The following is a 20,888-nucleotide window of genomic DNA, read 5'->3' as shown; positions in this document are numbered from 1 at the left end:
TTTACCAGTTCCGACATGAAGTAGGCCTAAATCGGATTTACTATTTGTGTGTCTCTCTGGCATTGTCAATATTGGGTGTGTGTTGTTCATATTTACATTTTCTTTACATATTTACGTAGCCTTGAATAATTAAAGTATATTAAAATGTTTATTGATCATTGTGTACGCCTCTGAACATTACAGTCACGCGTGACGAGCAAGTTTTAAAATAAACGACTGATAAAGTTTTGTTTAATTATTTATTGTCATGAATCAAGAATAGCAACTTCAAACATCCATTTTTCGTTTTATTCGTTTTATGGTGCACTTCGTAACCTGATGACTTTCCAAGCTTGGAGCTGCTTGGCTACATTCATAAAAAGAAAAGAAATCTACCAAAAAACGTTGACAACGTAAAGAAATCAGCAAGTTTAAAAAACCCACCTCGGCTCACTTTTTGAAACTTGGTCCCATTTGTAAAAGGTACTGATTTAAACTTTATCATATTTATATCAATTTAAAACATTTCCAGAAGTGTTATATGTATCTTTAATGTGCAGATGCGATATTAATTTGTAAGCTTTCTGGAACGACCTGAAAGGTTATTATCTTGTTCTTGCATGATAAGCCAATATCTTTTTGTGTTTTGTTTTATAATATCATGATTAATGATTGAATTAAACGAATAACAAGTAGGCTTGTTTGTAATCTTGTTGGAAACGCTGTATTCTGTTGAAATAAAATAAAAACACTGATTTGCTGTTGGTGTTCAAATGGGACCAAGTTTCAAAAAGTGAGCCGAGGTGGTGTTTTTTAAACTTGCTGATTTCTTTCCGTTGTCAACGTTTTTTTGGTAGATATCATATTACATGCTTCTACTTGTGCAATTATTGGATAGTTTCCAAATTTTTGTAGCTATTTATAACACATCTGCTTACGGAACTGGCACTTGCAGTATATTAGTGGAAGAAGGGCCCAACTCCAGCTCGTATTAAGACCTGTACCGTTGTCATGGAAACGTCATAATTATATGATTTCAAATGTATGTCTATAAAATTTGTCCAAATATTAAGTTTTTCTTAATATCTCAACAACAGTTTTGATGGAGTTGGGCCCTTCTTCCACTCAGGTATTCAATTGACACTGTACTGAAAGTCAGGTCCGACTCTTTTTGAGAGTCAGTGCCAAATATCTACCGCGTCGTGCACGACTCCACAGATCGAGTCAATCGACTCCACAGGTATAGTTAACTGACTCTCTTTTGACAGTCAGGTGATTCCTTTTAAAAGATGTTTCTTCAAAATATGCAGCAACAATTTGAAACGTCATTCGTGGTATGTGAGGCACACTGTTGCGTCTATACACCTATCCGACTTCGCCATTACTGCGGTGTCCCCGATGTAAAACTGCGGTGTCCCGAGGTCGGGGGTTCCATCCATTATTTATTGTGTGCTATACAGAATTGTACCCGGGAATTGTACACAATAGTGATATTCAATACACAATCATGAGTATTGAATTACGAATTAAATCTCCCGCTCTGGTTCATCTGTGTTGCCGTCAATAGAGGGCCAAATACAGTAAACGCTTCTCGGATTGGTGTATAACTGACTATTAGACAGGCGTTTGGCCAGTTCTATGACGTCCACTCCAGATGGCACATGACACAGTTGTTTTTCACTTAAATGTCAATAATTCTATTCCAGAAAAGTTGTGGCAACATGCACTAAAGCTACCACATATTTTCCAAAAGTTTTGTATGCCATTTGATCTTTGTCTCCCCTGGGGATCCGTGTACTTTTCCAAAGGTCATGCCATCTTATACTGAAATAATTAATACTTAAATAACTTCCAAACATAGGACCTACCATATTTGGTTGAAAGTAATAGAAATAATAAATGGTATTAACTCGTATAGCTAGTATCTTTCATTTAAATCAGAACATGCCAACTTCACGAAGAACATGGTCCCAAAGGACACTACATTGTCTCCAGTCCCGAGTCTCCAGTACCAATATAGGCCTACATTTAACCGGAACTCATCATCATTGCACTGCTGGCAAATGGGTCGTTTGGAGTTCTATGGCGGACATAACGAATGCTCAGTAGCTGCCCAGTGAACGGTGAACATTTAGCAATTTACAGTATATTGTTCTCAACTACATATGGCAGCTATTTCATACACTTCTGGCACTGAACATTCCATAAAGTCAAACATGAACAATTAAAAATAAATGTTGCTTGACATTGGCATTCAATTGCCGTGGCCCTGACCTGAAATTACGCACAATGGCTTACTCCTTTGTTTTTGTGTAAGCCCGTGTGTAAGTTGTGAAATCTGGAAACAGGATTGAGCAAGATCACAGATATTGGATTGCTATACATGATAGTAGGCCTACATATCAGAAGCTATCAGAGTAAAATCTACTTGTTTCGTTCCCGGGATAGCCTACATGTATAAAGTGCTCGACATGGAAAGTATTGACCGAACCATTCCCCTGCAACGCAAATGGTTAACGAATGTGTCAAACTCAGGAGAGCCGCATCAGGAGAGTTTCACGGTGGTAAATTACAACATTTTGGCTGACGGGTATACACCTGAACAATGTTTCCCGTATTGTCCTCGGGAATATTTTAAGGAATTTCAACGTTTTCCACAGATCATGCGTGAGTTGGATTATCATGATGCAGATATAGTGTGTCTACAAGAGGTATGACATTTGCTCCAATTTCGCTAAAAACATGTCAAATTATTCTTCTGGGCCTAAAGATCACAAAAATGTAACACATTACCATTATATAGAGTAATAAAGATATGTGGATATGGCAGCCTCAATTCATTCTGATGTGTAATCGATCAGCTAGAGCATTCAATTTATTTAAATGAAGCGCCTAAAGTCAGGTGGGTGGTATTAAAGATGATTGCATCGACAGCTAACGCCTCCTTTATAGACTTCAGACCCACACAAGCACACATTTGGGATACGTGAGAACAATGGTACCACTTTACACATGACTGCCATTACACATGACTGTATTGTGGTCACTTTTTGATACTCGCCTGTTGTGTAGAGCGTTAATATGATGCCGGATCAGTGACCAATTTAATAGCGGAACCACTTTGTTCGAAACAATGTTACCACTTTTATGATTAGCCAGTCGCAATCTCTAATCGGCATCAAACGAACAAAGCATTATATAATCTATTGCCACTCTATTCTATTACAAGCTCTTTAGGATTGACCACCTTAGCGAGGCAAATAATATGAAGGTCAGTTTGGGGTGAAGTGAAATTGCACTGGTTAAAATGATACGCGTCAAGGTGGAGGCATTGTGGCCGACGCTTTGCGTCAAGAACCGCACAAGTCGAGAACCGCGAAATTCTAGTTTCTCTTCTTTTCATAAGTCTCCTTCTTTTTACAGGTCGGTGAAGAATTTCACAGGACTCACTTGGAGCCTATGTTACGCAACCGTGGATATCAGGGACTCTACAGCATATCGCCTTCGAGAGCAATCGGAGTAGCTATATTTGTTAAGACAAGCCGATTTGAACTAGAGAAAGAAGAGCTTACCGATGCTTTCAAAGTAGTTGAAAAGGTACTGATTTTTCACTTACAGCTGTTTAAAAAAATCTATAAAAATCTGTAATATTTATGAATGGTGGGTTTTTGTGGTTAATCATTCTTGAGCGATCAGAGTCAGAGTATAGTTGGTAACTAAGAAAAAAATCAGGTCCTACTCGTCGGACTATATAGAACCGATACTATTCCTCTTTTGTGTCACCTTAATTTGTCTCAATATTTGAGTGTAAACACCGCTAGGTCATGCTCCTCTCCGACATGTCCGACGCGCCTTTTGTTAGAAAATATGCGAGTATTGGTTTCTTTTAACATGGCAATTTTCGTCCATTTGAAAAAATTAATTTTGAAATCTCTCTGCAGGAATTAGCCTGTTACGCAGATTTTGACGCCGATGCATCATTGCCAGCAGCACATAAAGAATTTATCAAGCCGATGCTGTTTTGCAGACTACGCTGTAGAAAAACTGGCAAATTTCTAAACATTGGAACATTTCATCTTATATATGATCGCTACAAATCTATAGATTTATCAACACTGCAGGTAAGGGGCTGTGCAATAATTATGAGCCCTGGGGAGGGTAAAATTGTGGGGGGGCAAGACATTTTGGCGAGACGAAAGGGGGGGGCAAGCAATTTTGGCAAGCCGAGGGGGGGCAAGCGATTTTGGCACGCATTCACGGGGCACCTTTTTAATAAAATGCTTTAAAAAGGCTTAGGAAAACGGTACGGAAACGCTTAAATATGCAAATTTTCATGCTCGCTGCGCTCGCAACATACATATAGACCATTTAAAGTTTGGAATTTGGGATCCCAAAAATTTGGCGTGTTCAAGGGGGGGGAAAGAATTTTTGGCGGGCCGCGAGGGGGGGGGAAGCGATTTTTGGCGGGCCGAGAGGGGGGGGCAAGCGATTTTTGGCGAGCCATTCGGAAATTTTACCCCCCCCGGGGGGGCTGATAATTATTGCACAGCCCCTAATTATGTAGAATGTTTTGCAGTCCCTTAATATTGTTATTGTTAATAAAGGTCAACCCCCCATTGCAGCCTATAGGGCATATTGACAATGACTATGGCATATTTTATGATGTTTCCAAGGTAACGAAGCATCCTAGAAGGTGAGACCATGGTGAGATATATTCCTTATTTGAGTTCATTTTACATGACGAGCAATTTGAGACCATTTCCTTTGAAATCGGAGCACTTTTAGTTTTTGACCCTCGTGTGGCCAACGAAAATTACCCCCTAATTTTGACCGTTCTGCTTATAACTCAAGAACGGTAAGTCGCAGATAGGTCAAACTATACTTTTTCTGAATCGTTATGAGCAGATGAATACTTCGGAGCTCTTTGGCGTGTATATAATTCAACACAAGCTAAACAGTGGTTCTTTCTATTATAACCTTTAGCTAAACGGTAGCATTTAGAGACGGGTGTTAGTGTTTAGGATTCGTTTAGATACATTGTGTATGTGTAGGAGGATCAGTTTTATAATATGAAACCTTTTCTGAAAAGGTACATGTATAGATAATAATAAAAAAAATTGGCTAAACGCCTAATATATGTTTAAAAAGTGTTTAATACAGCTAGGGATTTTCAGTGTATATACTTGACTGATAATTCAATCGATTGTCCTTTTCCATGTCTAGCTGTCTTCGGCAATGAGATACATAGTTGAGTTCGCAGGAGGCGAAGATCAACCTCATATCATGTGTGGCGATATGAATCAAGAACCTCACTTTCCTGGATACCAATTTATGCAGAATGGCTGTCTTACTGATGAAGACAAAGACTTTTTCAGACGTAGAGTGGACCAGAATAGAGATAAGAAGGTATACCATATATTATTGTGTGTTTGCAGGGGTGACTGAGGGTGGTTTGTGGGGGTGTGGGGGGGGGGGGGAGGGTGCAGTCATGGGGTGTGGGATGTTTCGTCTCTAACGAAACCTTAAATGGGTCAAAATAACATCGATGCTTTATAAGAGTATATGAGCCGACATTTACTCACCCCTCCCCCAGCGGTTAGTTTTCAAAACCAATTCAATGCACGACCTCGGAGTTACTTGCATGACAGTTAGCGGGCTACTTTGAAACAGTTATGGTTGCACATGCAGGTATCTTCGCTGATAAAGTATGCAGCTTATAGAACACGGATAACCTCTATTCCTCATCATTTATACCGCCTTTCAGATAATCAAAGCACGTTTTAAGCTAGACTGTGTCGTAGTTGAATTTTGATAAATAAAAATATGTTATTATTAATCATGATGAACGCATTCCGTTGAACTTAAAATTATACTGACGTTTAAGTGTTCAATAGTAAATGTCCATAAAGAGTTTATAAGTGACAGTAAAAGAAAGTAAGGTCTATCAATTGCACACAAATTAATACAAATCAGAGTTTTATGCTCATGTAAAAGCCAGAGTATGCAAAATGGGCAAGTGGACTACGGAGAAGTCTAGTTTTAAGCCAATACAGCATCCTGAAAGTTGGAATGATGCAATATAAAGTTTTACCAGACTTTGAAAGAAGAATTTAAGGGTCTATGGTTTTACCTGATAATGAACAATGATCTCGTCCCTTATTTAAGGTGTCCAATTGGAAACTCATGATCCATTTGATTTCCATTTTGTATTTTCACACAAACAGCTTACTCGGGAATGTATGCTTTAAAAGTAGGGCCTACCCAACTTGACATTCACATGGGTTTATGTCATGAAAAGGAAATTTATTAGTAAGCGTCAACTAAGATTATTTCTAAATCTGCATGTAACCTTTGTTGAGACACGTTGTATTGTCTTTCATCACAGAAGCCTTGCCTTGTGGACCAGGTTCCAGATTTATTTTCACACGAGTCGAAACATCTGAAAAGTTCCTACAAGGAAATTGCTGTAAGTCATTCATTAAATCAGTATAAAGATCAAGCAAAATTGAGATGGATGTTGCATCAGAAAGATATTGTTAGAGATTCTGTCAGCAATATGAAAAATTATGTACAGTGACTCTCAACCTCTCCAAAGCCGTTGTTGTCCAAATCTTGTTATCATGATTATAATCTTTAAAAAAAAAAGAATTTGCGAAATTATACCAGCGTTGCTTTGTTAATGCACTAATAACTGAAGAAAGTATTATGGAAAATATTCAAGTCTGATTTAATATAGCTTTTGTATTTAATATTATTAAATACGATGTGGACGGTGGTGAATTCAAGTTCAAGTTTATTTCACACTACATATATATATATTGTACTGTAAGTTAACATGCATACTTATATATATTTCTCAATTGACTTTTTTATATGCCATTGCCATTGTCTGTCTGTCTGCACTAGTCTTGTCAGTCTGCCGTTTGCACCCCTGTCCTTGTCTTCTGTCTGTAGGCGTCTATTTGTTTTTTGCACTGAGGGCAATCACATCTTTCGAGCTTTGCTCTTTTGATTGCCCTACCTTCCTTTTCTTAATATTTTGTTACAGTGTATATATGATATGATGATGGTGAAAAAAACTTGAACTTAGTGGTGAATTTAATTTGTATGCTTTTTTTCAGGGCTTTGAGGCACCTTTTACTTGCCACCAAGATCCTTCTTCACAAGATGCTGAAGAGTGTCCAATTCCACCAACAAAACAGGCAAAGATGGACGACAGTGCCACAACGGAAAAATTGCGGCCCAAAAGTTACAGAACTGAGCCAGAAAATTGTGGCAAGGAAGTATTCATTGCAGCTCTGGACTACATCTGGTACGGATCGGATCGTATTCAATGCGATGGTGTATTGGAAATGATTGATGAGAGCAAGATTGAACAGTTTCACAGTAATCCAAATATAGTGTTCCCGTCAGATCATTTGTTAATGAAAGCAGAGTTTCACTTTTTGTGATAAACCTAATAAATACCAAATACGATTTATGGGCAACATATTCATTTCCTTAAAATCCATCTGGTCTTTGGATAGATGGCCGAGGGCTTGCGTGCGGTATTTAAAAATATTTAAGGGAGTTGGTCTGCGCAATACGCTATAGTTTATCACCCTCCCTAATGGGGTAAAAAATACATTTCCAGATTTTTTTTTGGGCCAAATTTCTGGAATTCCGAAGATTTACATCCCAGCTGCTGAAATTGACAGGGATGTCTGACATCCGAGAATAATTTGCGATATTTCTACTAATGTAAAAATGTTGGGGTTAAAGAAATGTAATTTTTGGGATTAAAAAAATATTACCCTGTTTTGCCAATTGAAACATAGCTAAATCCTAATCCTTTAGTTAGTCCTAACTAGCAATAAAAGTCAAATTTTTATATTTGGCCAATTTTTGGAAGGGCCAAAAACATGCGTTTTTAGGGTGTTTTTTCGTATACTGTGACAATCAAGCCCAAAGACTTGTACTAAGACTAATTTCAGTTTATGCATTCTAATATTTGGAAAAAGACATGTTTCATTCTTATAACCAATTAAAGTAGCACAAAAAAGTGAAAATTAGAGCAAAATTTCAGCATATACTTAAGATTTTGAATTCTTAGACTACTAGATTGTCAGCCGAAAATGCATGTTTTTGGCTCTTTTTTCAAGAAATTAGTAAAATAGTGATCCTTTTCTTTTCTTTATTTTATTTCCGGTTAGGACTAACTAAAGGATTAGGATTTAGCTATGTTTCATTTGTCATAACTTGATAATATTTTTTTAATCCCCAAAACTTAGTGCTGTATTTTTCTGGAATGGGGAGTAGCTCAATTTAGCCCTACCTCAGTTTTAACATCACCTGATTTTCAATATCACATTTTACTTCAGGACAAAGGCCATACATGTCACTTCTAAAATAAAATAAAAACAGCAAATACAAAATTGATCAGTTGTTAATGCAATATTTCAATAGAAATAATTCTTTTATTGTTCATAAATAAATGTATCAAAGTTTATGTCAAAATCATATAAAATAAAATAACTGTACATGCAGAATAGAAATTATAATATACACAACTGAATATTCACATTTATGTACAGTTGTAACAGGCTCTTCTAGTTGCCATCCACACACCCCATGTGGAAGACATGACCTTAAACTTCCACACAGGGAGTATGAATTTCAAATAGGTTTACCTGAATGGGTAACTCCATTTGAAATCTACACTCCCTGTGTGGGATTAATGCCATGACTTCCACATAGGGTGTATGTATATCAACTGGACTAGCCCAATAGAGAATATCTATATAATTCCTATAATTCATAAATTGACACCTTTCTGCTATTGATGGGGTGAACAATGATATCACATACTATAAAACATTAAAAGTGAGGTCAAGGGTATCACATGATTATAAAATAATGAATAGTCAAAATGATACCCTTCTTGATCTCGTTTTCACCACCCTATAATATGTGATATTGATATCCCATAAAGGACAGGAAGGTGACAATGATAGGAATGGTCTATAACTGCATCAATACCTTTTTAGAACTATTTTGTACATCTTTATATTGTCAACACAAATTTACATTTTTACATTCTTGGAAAAAAATTGATTTCTATCTCAAATTCAATTACAACATTACCTTACATTACTTGGAGTCGGGTGTTTACACTTTTACACTGTAACACTCGGAAGGCATTAATATAAATATTGGTTTTATTGTATCTCTAAATGTAATGATGATATTTATAAACTTGTATACATTTTCAAAACAGGAAATGTTGTAATGAATCCATTAATCCAATTAGCATAACAGATTTGTGCAAAAATGAGTAATTTCTGAGAAAATCGCAAAAATTGATTTTACTTTACTGCCTTGAGGAAGGCAAACAGACTATAACAAACGATGCAATTCAAAACAAAGTAAATTGAATTGAACTAAATGATACTTCCTACGCAACATTCCATAGTGGAAGTTGCAATAAACCAAATTTGATCGTGAATAAGTCACAATTGAATGGTGACTTTTCCTAGCGCAGGCAGGGTTTTAACACAGTATGACAAACTTTTCTGACACTGATAGTTTACAAGAATGGAGCAAAATTTTCTCACTAAGTGAATTCATTAAAATGGAAACTGATATACTACACCCGTTATCATTTATGTCATAACATTTTTAAAATAAATGTTATATGAAAATATTTCAAAATGACATTCACTAGTGACTGACATAATGAAAAACTATTGAAATTTCTATGCGACATTTGGTCTTGTTACTTTAAATATAAATAAACTTGCAATATAGCAAAATGTTACTTTTTGATGGGCATTTTTATCTCCTTAGAGTGTCCTTTTCCACTTTCGTATCTCTGAATGTGATATATCAGTTTAAAGCTGAATTTATACTTGATCGCCAAGCAATTGCGATGTACCGCTTTTGGAAAGTGATTGGCAATCGCACAATTTTGCGATGCATCGCCCTTCGCTTTTGCATTTATACTTATCACGGCGATAGCGATTGCAGGTAATATTCTAAATGCCACAAAATATTTTTTTAGAACATCCATTACTGTCAATAATTATTATCTTGAATTAATTCATCACCGAAAGATAATACTCGAGAAAGGTCAATTAAGGGGGTACTACACCCCTGCCCAATTTTGTGCCTATTTTTGCATTTTTCTCAAAAATTATAGCATATTGGGGACAAGTAAGATATGTTTATTATAGGGGCAAGGACTACAGTTGTGGAGTTACAGTAAAAAATGAGGGAAAACCAATATTTGATCAATAAATCAATAACTACTTGCTTTGAGTTCCTGAATTTTCAGAAGAATAGTTGTAGTCCTTGCCCCTATAATATACATATCTTACCTGTCACCAATGTGCTATAATTTTTGAGAAAAATGCAAAAATAGGCACAAAATTGGCCAAGGGTGTAGTACCCCCTTAATTAGTAAAATAATAGATCCAGTTGGTTGGAAATGATTGGTTGATGCATTCATATATGTGTCAAGCATCATCCCTCAGAAGTTGAGATTTCTTCAACTTGACACTCTGAAAACGGAAGTAAACACTGAGAATGCAATCCACTGGGATGGTTGGAGCTTTCCGATTATGTCACTCACGCAAATTAAAAAGACTGGGACTAATTTCAACAAAGTTAGTTTGAAAAACCGTGCAATGTTTTCCAAAGAGGACAACTTGCTGTCTGAACAAGAATTAGGTTTTAAAGAACCAAGTTCATCTATGGAGACACAGCCTTCCCAGGATAGTCATGCTAGCACTAGCAGGGATGAAAACCCAGATCCGAAGGAAATATTGTCAAAAGTGACTCATTCCTTCGTGTATGAGCAGGTGAAAACGGCAGAAAGATCGTTCCAGGCTCTCGCAAGTCTGGAAGCAAAGAGGGATCTCTATTTGACCTTACTCAAAGATTCTAAAGCAGTACTTCCAGTGAACCTCCAGAGCAGGAGAGTTCTTCCACTCTTGCTTGCAGAAGCCAAACTCCTGCAGCAATTTAACTAAAAACTTGGAATAAGTAATTTTATGTTAAAAATGTTCTAGTGTGAGATGCATGTTTCTTTCTTCCCCTTGTACATTGATATGTTAAGAATTGCATCATTGAACTCGATATTGTGATTGGGGGGAACTGGGTCTGATTGGGGGGCACAAGCCGTTTTTTCAACAATTTTCCTGTGGGATTTTCTAAAATTTCTGTTCGATTGGAGGGGGGGGGGGCACATGCCCCTGTGCCACTTCTGTGTAATGTTTCAATGTTCCAGGGTACAATGCCTTGCCTTTTGTAACCTACATTTTATCATTTCATTCAATTATAATTATACTTACAAATTTACCTAATTTTAATAAAAAATTTTAAACATGAAATTAAAATTATTACACTTGATCCAGAATCATGCAAAATTCTCCCAACAAACCCTGAGCCAACAAAAATATTTCACTACCCAGCTTGCTGATACAAATTTAGATCATGTACATTGTATTACCCATGCATGCAGCCATTAAACACATATACAATTTTTTCCATACATTAAATCAGATTTACATGCATGCAGCAGACCGAGGCTTCTTCAGCAGGTGATAACTTCATAGCAAAACAATCATTATGTGTTGGCAAGGCAACTTAAAGAAATCACCCATGCACTATGTAATTATTTTGTGGTGCATGGTTGATTGGTGACAGTGGAAGTACAAGTTCAACTCATTTTACAAATACAGTAAGCCAAAAAATTAAGGTACCAGTTGTGTTCACCACTGTATATACTAAATAAAGACAAATGTGTCAAAATTCAAACAAGCAGCCGATGCCTGTACTCTTTAGCTCTGATTTAAGACCTTATTTGTTGAAATTGGTTGAGAATTAAAGAAACGGTAGTCCAAAATCTGATGAAGATACAAAATAAAAAGTTGCACATTTGTGTTCTAATCAATGAAAGCACGACACTAGTTTTTTGTGCTAATCAATGAAAGCACAGCGCTAGTTATCTTGTTCACGAACACTTTGTGTACAAATCAATAGGGCATGCAATGTAGCAAACTGCAACTTTTAAATTTGCATCTTCCTTGGGTTTTTGGATCGTCGTGTCTTTATTTCTTAAACAATGTCAACGAATGAGGTCTTAAATTCGAGCTAAAAGATGCAGCTATTGGCTGTTGGTTCCAATTATTACATATCTGCCTTTGTTTAGGATATACAGGGGGTGAACGTAACTGGTACCTTAATTTTTTGGCTTACTGTATATAGGAATCTCAAAATGATCAGTACATGTACATGCCACAATTCAATATATCAATTATTAGTCTTTGTCAACTAACTTAAATAGCCCTGCAAATGGGCTATTCCAGTTGAAATCCATACACCCCCTATGGAAAACATGACCTTAATCTCCCACACAGGGGTGTAGGATTTCAACTGGAATAGCCCAATCAGTTGCAAAGTAGGTTAAAAGTGCAAAGCTACAGGCTCATTTTCAATAATATGTTATTGATTTAAACAATTTTTTCTTTGACAAATAAAATATGACATGTGGGTAATTAAATTTGCTTCACAAAATGAAATAAATGTGGTCACAGGAAACAGACATGTTGTTCATCAAAGTGTTTTAGCCTTACCATGACCTATGTTATACAATGACCATTTTTTTACACATGAATCATTCTTAATGTTTCACAACAGTTAACAACTAATAAGCTGCCATGGGATGATGGGAATATAATCTGAATGGTACTTGCAACTTAAGGGCTCTTAAGTTGCACAGTATTTTTGTGGGACCTGCGAGCACATCATCAGACACACATGTACCAAATTGCATTCTGAATGCGAGGAATTTGAGATATAATACAAATTTATGGCAAATTATTAAAAATTTACATTTTTGATTGTTCAAAGGTGACCAAAATTTACGAAAGTTGCTTGCACATATTTTTCATTCACCATATAGATCTTAAATATTTTTAAATGGCATTTGGCAATTATATTTAGCATCAATTTTGCCAGGTTTTTATTTATAACTGCTGCTTTTGACAATTTGTCTCCAACATTCTCACCTGAAGTATGTTTAATAAATTGAGATAAAAGGTCATTATCTTACATTTGTACATCTAATTTCCACACTAAAATTACTTTTACCTATGAATTGTTAAACAAACAGCCTTTTTGAAAATAAATTGCAAATGGTTAAGGGATCGGATAGCAACGTTTGCATAGTATCTTTTGTGGGACCTGAAAGCACATCAGACACACCAAAGTGCATTTTGAATACGAGGAATGTCCTTCTGATACTAAATAATTTTGATTTTTTGAAATTTATGATACTGTAAAAGTAGAAATTTTCGCGCAATTCACAAAATCATCAAAATCTCGAAAATATCTTCTCGCGAAAATATTGACTTTTACAGTATAGTAAGTACATGGAAAATTATTAAAAATTGATATTTTTGGCATTTAACAGTCATCAAAGTAAACTTTATAAATCTAATGATATGAACTTAGAGTGTATGTAGCTGGGAGGACCATCATTTGAAAATTTTGACTTTTCGCATATACATTTTTCCCCAAAAGACCTAAAATTGTTATCGCGAATTTCAAAAAATCAAAATTATTTGATAGGTCTTTCCTCATACTTGGAATGCAGTTTGGTGTGTCTGATGTGCTCTCAGGTCCTACAAAAAAATACTCTGCAAACATCGCTATCCGAGCCCTTAAAATGATAATTATATATAATTACCGTATAAGCCACTATTTCTGTGTATCGATATTTTTGCGGTTGCGTTGCGAGCTTCACTAACATTTTCGCAGGTGGTGATTTCACGGTTGTAGATTTCTTAGTAATTAAGCTTCATCATCAAGCACATTTTCAGGGTGTTGAATTTGCGGGCCTGTCTCAAACAGCGAAATGCACAAAAATAAAACCACAGTGAAAATGTCTGCTTATACAGTACTGTACAATGAGAGACTCTTTTTATTAACCAAATCAAGCATGTTATATGCAGGTTGCTGAAAACACATGGCCATTTTGTATTATCTTTTGTGATATTTAACTCTCTCCATGCAGGTATCAACTGCACACGACAAGTTCCCAATTTTCTTGAAATTCAAACATTTCAAAATTGTACATTTTCATGCCCATATTTGGAATCAGCATGAAAAATGCATTAAAATGAGTTTCCTAGTATTGGTTCAGTGGTTCTTGAGATAGCTTTTGATATTTAAATAAAAAATATCTCAAATCTTGGGACTTTTATGTTCCCCGCAGAATATTAAGGGTAGATTCTCTATTGTTGGTTGAAGCAGATTTTCATTATCTAAATCAATATATTATTGAAAAATAACACTTGATGTACATTGCAAAAGTTCATTCTACAAATCATTTACTTTGAAAACTTGCTTGATTTATTGTTTTAATGAATTATGTACATTTTATAAAAGTGTTGTTGTTTCAGCCCTCTTTACAACATAACTCAAGTACCATAGGACCTACAAAAGTATCTGTGATATTTGAATTCTTATACACACTCACTATGAAATGATCAATGCAATTTTTGCCAAAGCTCACTAACCATTCGCAAGATGCTGTGAACTACCAAATTGCAACAGTTTAAAATAGTTGCTAACCTGAAGTACAAAGAATGGTTGATGAAATCATTTAGATGAAATATCTATTCCAACAATTTCAGGAGATAATAATAATAAAATTCTTTCATAAATGTACAAAACTATGTGCTGTGAGCGTTAATATAGAACTTAATTTAAAATTAAGTGTGATTATTTGTATATATCTAACTCATAAGTTCACAATAAAATTGAATTCTTGTAAATTGTTTTTGTTTCTTGTTGCAGATATATTTTAAGCAAATTAACATTGCAGAATAATATGAATTTCTCAGTGTGTTTCTGTTTTACCGAATTCTTTTAAAAAGAATCATACATTCTTAAATTAAAGTTACAAAATTCAACATAGACATATTGAGGGTTGAGAGCCAGAAAGCCGTATCTCACAAAGGATTCCTCTGTGAGTTAAGGCTTTCTGGTTCTCATACAACCCCCAATATTATAGTTTCATTCAATGTATAAATTTGTATAGACTATAAATACATTCTGTATTTTGTTGCATAACTTTAAAACAATAAGTCATCATTTTATGATATCAAGGGCTTATTCCAATTGAATTTCAATTAGGGTTACCTGAATGGGTGACTCCATTTGAGATCTACACTCCCTGTGTGGGAGATTAAAGTCATGTCTTCCATAGGGGGTGTATGGATTTCAACTGGAATAAACAGTGAGTCTCTGTACTTCAATTATAACATTTGGGCATAACACATTTCATGTCACCTTGAAATCACATCAACATTTGTTCTGTCACAAATGTCAGGTCTCAAAAATGTCTTTAAAAAAACCAACTTGTGTCACAGATCATGAATTAGGACGCAATGCCAAGGCAAACATAATGCTACTCTTTTCTTCTATACTTTGTTTCGACTTATAATTGGCAAAGACTCATAACATTGTGGATTGATATAAAATCAATAGAATGATGTGTACACAGTTGGGCGCAGCACCTATGCTAGATGCGCTTTGTGCAATGTGTGACTAGCACGCTTCGCATATGTGACTTTACGTGAGCGTAAGTTGAGACTTTTTTGATGCGCGCAGTAACAAAAACCAAATATTTTTCGCCAATTACAAGCCGTAAAAAGTATGATACAAATAATTTACTTCCAATGTGTGCACCAAATTCAAATTTTGGAGTGCAAATTGGGGTGCTGTGACAAAGCTTAATTTAAGGTTTGGTTTGTTTGTTATTTACATACATGTACATGACATACCTTCATTCACATTACGCACAATTGCACATGAAAAATATTGGTACATGGCCTTGAATTTGAGCATGCTAAGTTAAATATAGAGCTACAAATATGTAGTTTAACATATCGCTAAAGGAAATTGTAGCATTTTTTGGATCCATAATATATTTACATACACATGTACAATGAAAGTAAAATGGTACTTGTCCTTGAATTTGAGCATGCAAAGTCGATCAATATAGAGCTATAAAAACATATCTCCCCAAGGAAATTTTGATTATTTTCCCACTGCACCCCAATATAATAACTGAATAACTCATTTGTGATGCGATCAAGCAAAATGAGTCTGATGTCCATCAAAATTCAGTTTTCAATCACATTATAGGAGCCATTCTCAGAGCTTTATTTTGCTGAAAACCCCATCATAATTAGACTTATGGTTCCAGAGATATGGCCATTTTAGTGTTGCTCAGAACAATAAAATACAAAGGAAGTTGAATACCATTAGTGATTATATCTCAAAATCAATATTCCCAACATCCGACTCATTTTGCTTGATTGCATCACATTTTTTAGCCTGCCCTGAGAAATCACAACCTGCATTTGGCTGTTCCACTTGAAAACCACACCCCCACAATGGAAGATTTTGGAATTCCAATCTTATCCAACAGTTTAAATAATTCCAGATCCAACCATTTTCATCCATAATAAGTTGATGATGTGTGGAAGATTTTGAAATTTCAAACAAAATTGTCCAGTTGCAGACCAAATTGTGCAATGATCAACTGGAATTGGTAAATTTTCATAATTTTAACATAAAACTAGCCGACATTTCCAGCTACATGTAGATTGGACATACGGTGCTACTAGAATTGGAATGGCCAAATGAAATCTTCCACAGGGGGTGGGTGGATTTTAACTGGAATAGCCCATCATGGATAATCTAGATTCAAACCTGCTGTAACAGAATCCAATACGTATCACTGTGGGTATTGCAGCTGTGCTAGGAACTTGTCCACATCCATATTTGTGGGGAAACTTTTCCTCTTCAATTTACTTTTCTTTGCTTTCTTCATTTCAGGCTGAAATACAAATAGGAAACATAATATTATGTCATGTTTAAAAAACTTATTTTATTTATCCAATCAGAATTGAAATAGCAATTTTATAAGCATGGTACTAAAATTATAAACTGCAGTACTGTATTCACTCTTAATAAAGCACCCTCTATAATTGAAGACAGAATTAACTAGATGGACCGCGGTTCTCGGATGTAGCGGTTTTCGACGCACAGCGTCGACCGTGATGCCTCCACCAAAGGGAGCGATGTGGCACTCAAAAGTTGATAAAGCAGTTTTTATCAATTTGACCTCAGATGATCTCTGGATGACCCCAAAATGACCTTCCAAATATTTGGCTCTAAATGTTGACTGTACCCACCAAGTTTCATGCACGTATGACAGTTTTTACTAATTTGACCTCAGATGACCCCTGGATGACCCCAATATGACCTCCCAAAAATTGGGCTCTAAATGTTGACTGTACCCACCAAGTTTCATGCCCATATGCTAGTTTTTACTAATTTGACCTCACATGACCCCTGGATGACCTCAAAATGACCTTCAAAAATTTTGCTCTAAATGTTGACTGTACCCACCAAGTTTCATGCCCATACGACAGTTTTTACTAATTTGACCTCAGATGACCCCTGGGTGATCCCAGATGACCCCAAAATGACCTTCCAAAAATTTGGCTCTAAATGTTGATTGTATGTACCAAGTATCATGGCCATACAACAGTTTTTGCTCATTTGACCTCAGATGACCCCTGGGTGACTGACCTCAGGTGACCTTGACCCACTAACCAATACAAACTTGTTCTGCATGGGGTCAAGATGCACCCACCCACCAAGTTTGAGGAACGTGCGACCCCTAGTCTCTGAGAAAAGAGGTAAATAAGGAAAATGGCCCCCTGACCTCAAATGACCTTTAACCTCAGTATATGACCTTGAACCTCACCCAAAAAAAAGTAGCCAGAGTTTTTGACCATGACCCTCCTATCCTGAAAATCTGAAGTCAATCCACCCATGCATGCCCGAGATATAGCGTCCGCACGGAAGCTCGGAAGCACGGACATTGCAAAAACAGTATGCCTCGCGGTGGAGGCATAAAAAGACTAGTTTGTGTATGACGTCCTGTCAACCAGACCAAAAATGCCGTACTGCGCAGATCAGTAACCATTGACATCGCGCCTTTGCCAAGACGTAAACTAGTCTTTTTAATTCGGTCTTCAATTATAATAAACACCCCACCATTTTATTCAATCAAACTGTTCCATAAATGCTGAAAATACCATACAGTACACTCATATTTTCGAACATGTGATCACCGATCTCCATGTGTGCTTCCATTCTTATTGTTTGTGGAGCACTGCACCTCTGCCTGACAGTACTAGTGATGATTTAATGGGAATTATCTTTATGAAAAAGACCTTTGATTAATGATTATCCTCTAAACCCTGCAATCAAATCAATTTACCAGCCAACCGTGCGATAACTCCTGTCTCCTGCACCCAATAGCATTAGAAGACTATCTATACTGCACACAAAAAAGATCCATACACCCAGTATGCCAGGACCAGGAGCTAAAATGAGCTTCTGGTCCCAAAGATTGTTCCTGGTCCTATAGTTTGTAATGTAAAATATTGGACACACCAGGAGTCAAACTTTGCAACCATGGGGTAAATAAAGCCTGGGTGCCTGAATAATATAAGCCTTGCATACACCACAAAAGTCATTTCTTAAAGACTCTGCCCTAAATTATCAAATAAAAAAATTTATGGACAGTTTTGTTCTGCATATTTTGATACAGTCAGCACAATACGACTTTAATTCCTCCAATTAGTTTACCAATTTCAATGAAAAATGAGAGCATTATTCTCTAAAGTGACAAATTTGGCTATTTCCTCATTCAGGGCGAATCCTGCTGGCTTTTGAACAGGCTCATTACAGTGTGACATATTAACACTCACTCACTGTACCAGTGCTGTACGGTGCAAAAACTGATTGAGGAGCCAATGGCTCCTAACTTTATCAATTTAGGCGCCCAAATTTTGCTCCCAAGTAAAAAAAATATTTTAAGTTTTTTTAGGCTTACTTCCATTTCCAGTTCCGGGTTCTACTAGGTTCATTAAAAGTATCAATCAACTGCTGTTGGATTCCCTGATTTAATTGTTTCATCGTCATCCTTCTTGTTTCCCAAAAGCTCCATCAAATTCAAAGTTTTTTTTAAAATTTTGACACCATCTTGAGTGCTTAAAAACAATCAAAACTTTTGACCTATCCTATATTATCATCCATATGTACATGTTTTGCATTTGCTGGCGATTAAAAGCTTCAACAGTTGGTCGCCATTGGCGCCATGGATTGAAGGTTTAGTCGCATCAGAAAAAAAATGTTTTGAGAGAAAGATCTATGGAATTTTGTCACTCTTGAAATGTTCTCTTGTTCATTCAAATTGGTATCTATGTTGGGGAGATAGAGTCACACCGTGCAGGCTTAGATAAAAACATGCAAAATTATTCATCTATTGGTGACTTTATTTGGTAATTTAGGTTTGGTACTTTTTTTCCTTTAAAGTGTAAGGATACATTTTGTGTGCAGTATATATGATTCTTCAGCCTGGTTGATGGAGGATGCTTTTAGAAACAGACCATACTTGTTAAATTATAAATACTTGAATGAGTGTAGGCTTTTGTACATGTTGGTAGAAAACATTAAAACAAATGACGAAGTGCCAATCTCCAAGAAGGATGAACAACATGGCGGCGGTATGAAGCACGCGAGGGTGTCACCGTCCGGAATAAACGTTAAATTGACTGTCTAAATAATCACCAGAATCAGAAATATTGATACTGTCGACGTATTTAGCAGTTTCGAACACACTGATCAAAATTTCGAATGAAATGGATACCAGAAGAAGAAAAAATCAAGGTGGAAATGATACGGTGGGTGATTCAAACAGCGGCGGTAGTAATGTGAGTACTGCACGTAACACTAGCGGTAAACAAAAACGCCGCTGTTCCAAGGCCGACTACAAGTAAATATTTCGCAGATGATTCCCGTAGTGCTAATGCCCAGCCTACTGGCAACGATAGTGCAAAGGATCAGGACGTAAACGCATACATTAAACGATCGCTAGAAACCCTTATTACTGGACAGAATGAACTGAAGAAGGAACTGAATGATATTAAAGCTGCCGTGAATTTCCAAGGTGAGGAAATTAAAGACATAAAAAAGGACACAAAACGCCTGGACATAATAGCAAAAATCAGAAAGAAAAGATCGTATCAAATACAAGCAAAATCGCCGAGCTGCATGATCACATTAATAAGCTTGAAAGACATTCACGAAGAAGTAACATACGGATAATAGGGTACCCGAAAAAAGGGGAAAATGTCTTTGAGATAGTGGATACCATTTTGAAGGAGCAATTTGACAGAGGAGACATTGAAATAGAACGTGCTCATAGAGATGGAAAGTTTCACACGGTGTAAATCGACACATCTTGGTCAAATTTCTCCGGTATCAAGATAAAATGGACATTATGAACGAAAAGAAGGAGAAACTTAAGTATGAAAATTATCACATGGTAGAGGACCTAACGGTCAAGGATTTAAAGGAGAAAAAGGCGTTCTCTGAACGAGTAAAATTACTGTATAAGAAGAAAATTTATTTCCGGTTTGTCGCTGGTTACTGGAGGGACAAAAAAGGAAACAAGGCGCCTTTTATGCAGATGATACATACTGGTCGAGATTATGGAGAATATACAGGCCCAATACACAGGAATTGCCGGCACACTGAACAACGAGACCATAGGGATGATCAGCGAGACCTTGGAGATGATCAACCAACTGGAAACGAAAGTTAGAATGATAGCTGCACCCCATGATAGACTAATCTTAACACATTATTATAGACACAATACTGTTTACAAGTATAATGAAAGACAGTTTGATAGCGGAGTTCCGCATCAATAAGTGAATCTCAACACCATAACTGAAAGTTTAAAGCGCAAACAATGAAAATAAACAAACATTAAA

At 36.2% G+C, this 20,888-nt stretch overlaps 2 protein-coding genes across 4 annotated transcripts in view; one reads left to right on the top strand and one right to left on the bottom strand.

Annotated features, from left to right (window-relative positions):
* The first annotated feature begins 2,386 nt into the window (after positions 1-2,386).
* On the top strand, positions 2,387-8,519 carry LOC140157130 (uncharacterized). 3 transcript variants are annotated; one of them, XM_072180209.1, is made up of 6 exons: positions 2,387-2,690; positions 3,403-3,576; positions 3,921-4,100; positions 5,203-5,385; positions 6,368-6,445; positions 7,101-8,519. In XM_072180209.1, exons 1-6 carry the CDS (start codon positions 2,433-2,435, stop codon positions 7,428-7,430), a joined length of 1,203 nt encoding a protein of 400 aa, XP_072036310.1. In that variant the 5' UTR covers positions 2,387-2,432; the 3' UTR covers positions 7,431-8,519. The 3 variants fall into 3 exon arrangements, with proteins under 3 accessions (XP_072036310.1, XP_072036309.1, XP_072036311.1); XM_072180208.1 differs by having other exon boundaries at positions 2,389-2,690; positions 6,365-6,445; XM_072180210.1 differs by lacking the exon at positions 3,921-4,100 and having other exon boundaries at positions 2,389-2,690; positions 6,365-6,445.
* Positions 8,520-16,674: 8,155 nt separating this feature from the next.
* Positions 16,675-20,888, bottom strand: part of LOC140157129 (uncharacterized) — a 45,525-nt gene continuing 41,311 nt past the window's right edge. Inside the window, exon 12 of the mRNA XM_072180207.1 lies at positions 16,675-16,870. Coding sequence (XP_072036308.1) covers positions 16,769-16,870 — 102 coding nt within the window. The 3' untranslated portion in view covers positions 16,675-16,768. The remainder of the gene's footprint in view (positions 16,871-20,888) is intronic.

The sequence above is a fragment of the Amphiura filiformis genome, chromosome 7, assembly GCF_039555335.1.
Source record: "Amphiura filiformis chromosome 7, Afil_fr2py, whole genome shotgun sequence".
Lineage (NCBI taxonomy): Eukaryota > Metazoa > Echinodermata > Ophiuroidea > Amphilepidida > Amphiuridae > Amphiura > Amphiura filiformis.
The sequence above is the reverse complement of the archived record's forward strand: the minus strand, read 5'-3'. Positions and strand labels throughout refer to the sequence as shown.

Bases quoted from the DNA above. Each gene is read 5' to 3' on its own strand.
- LOC140157130 (XM_072180208.1), top strand. From the start codon at position 2,433: ATGTATAAAGTGCTCGACATGGAAAGTATTGACCGAACCATTCCCCTG. The intron at 2,691-3,402 runs GTATGACATTTG...TTCTTTTTACAG, and splicing joins ATATAGTGTGTCTACAAGAG to GTCGGTGAAGAATTTCACAG. The intron at 5,386-6,364 runs GTATACCATATA...CTTTCATCACAG, and splicing joins ACCAGAATAGAGATAAGAAG to AAGCCTTGCCTTGTGGACCA.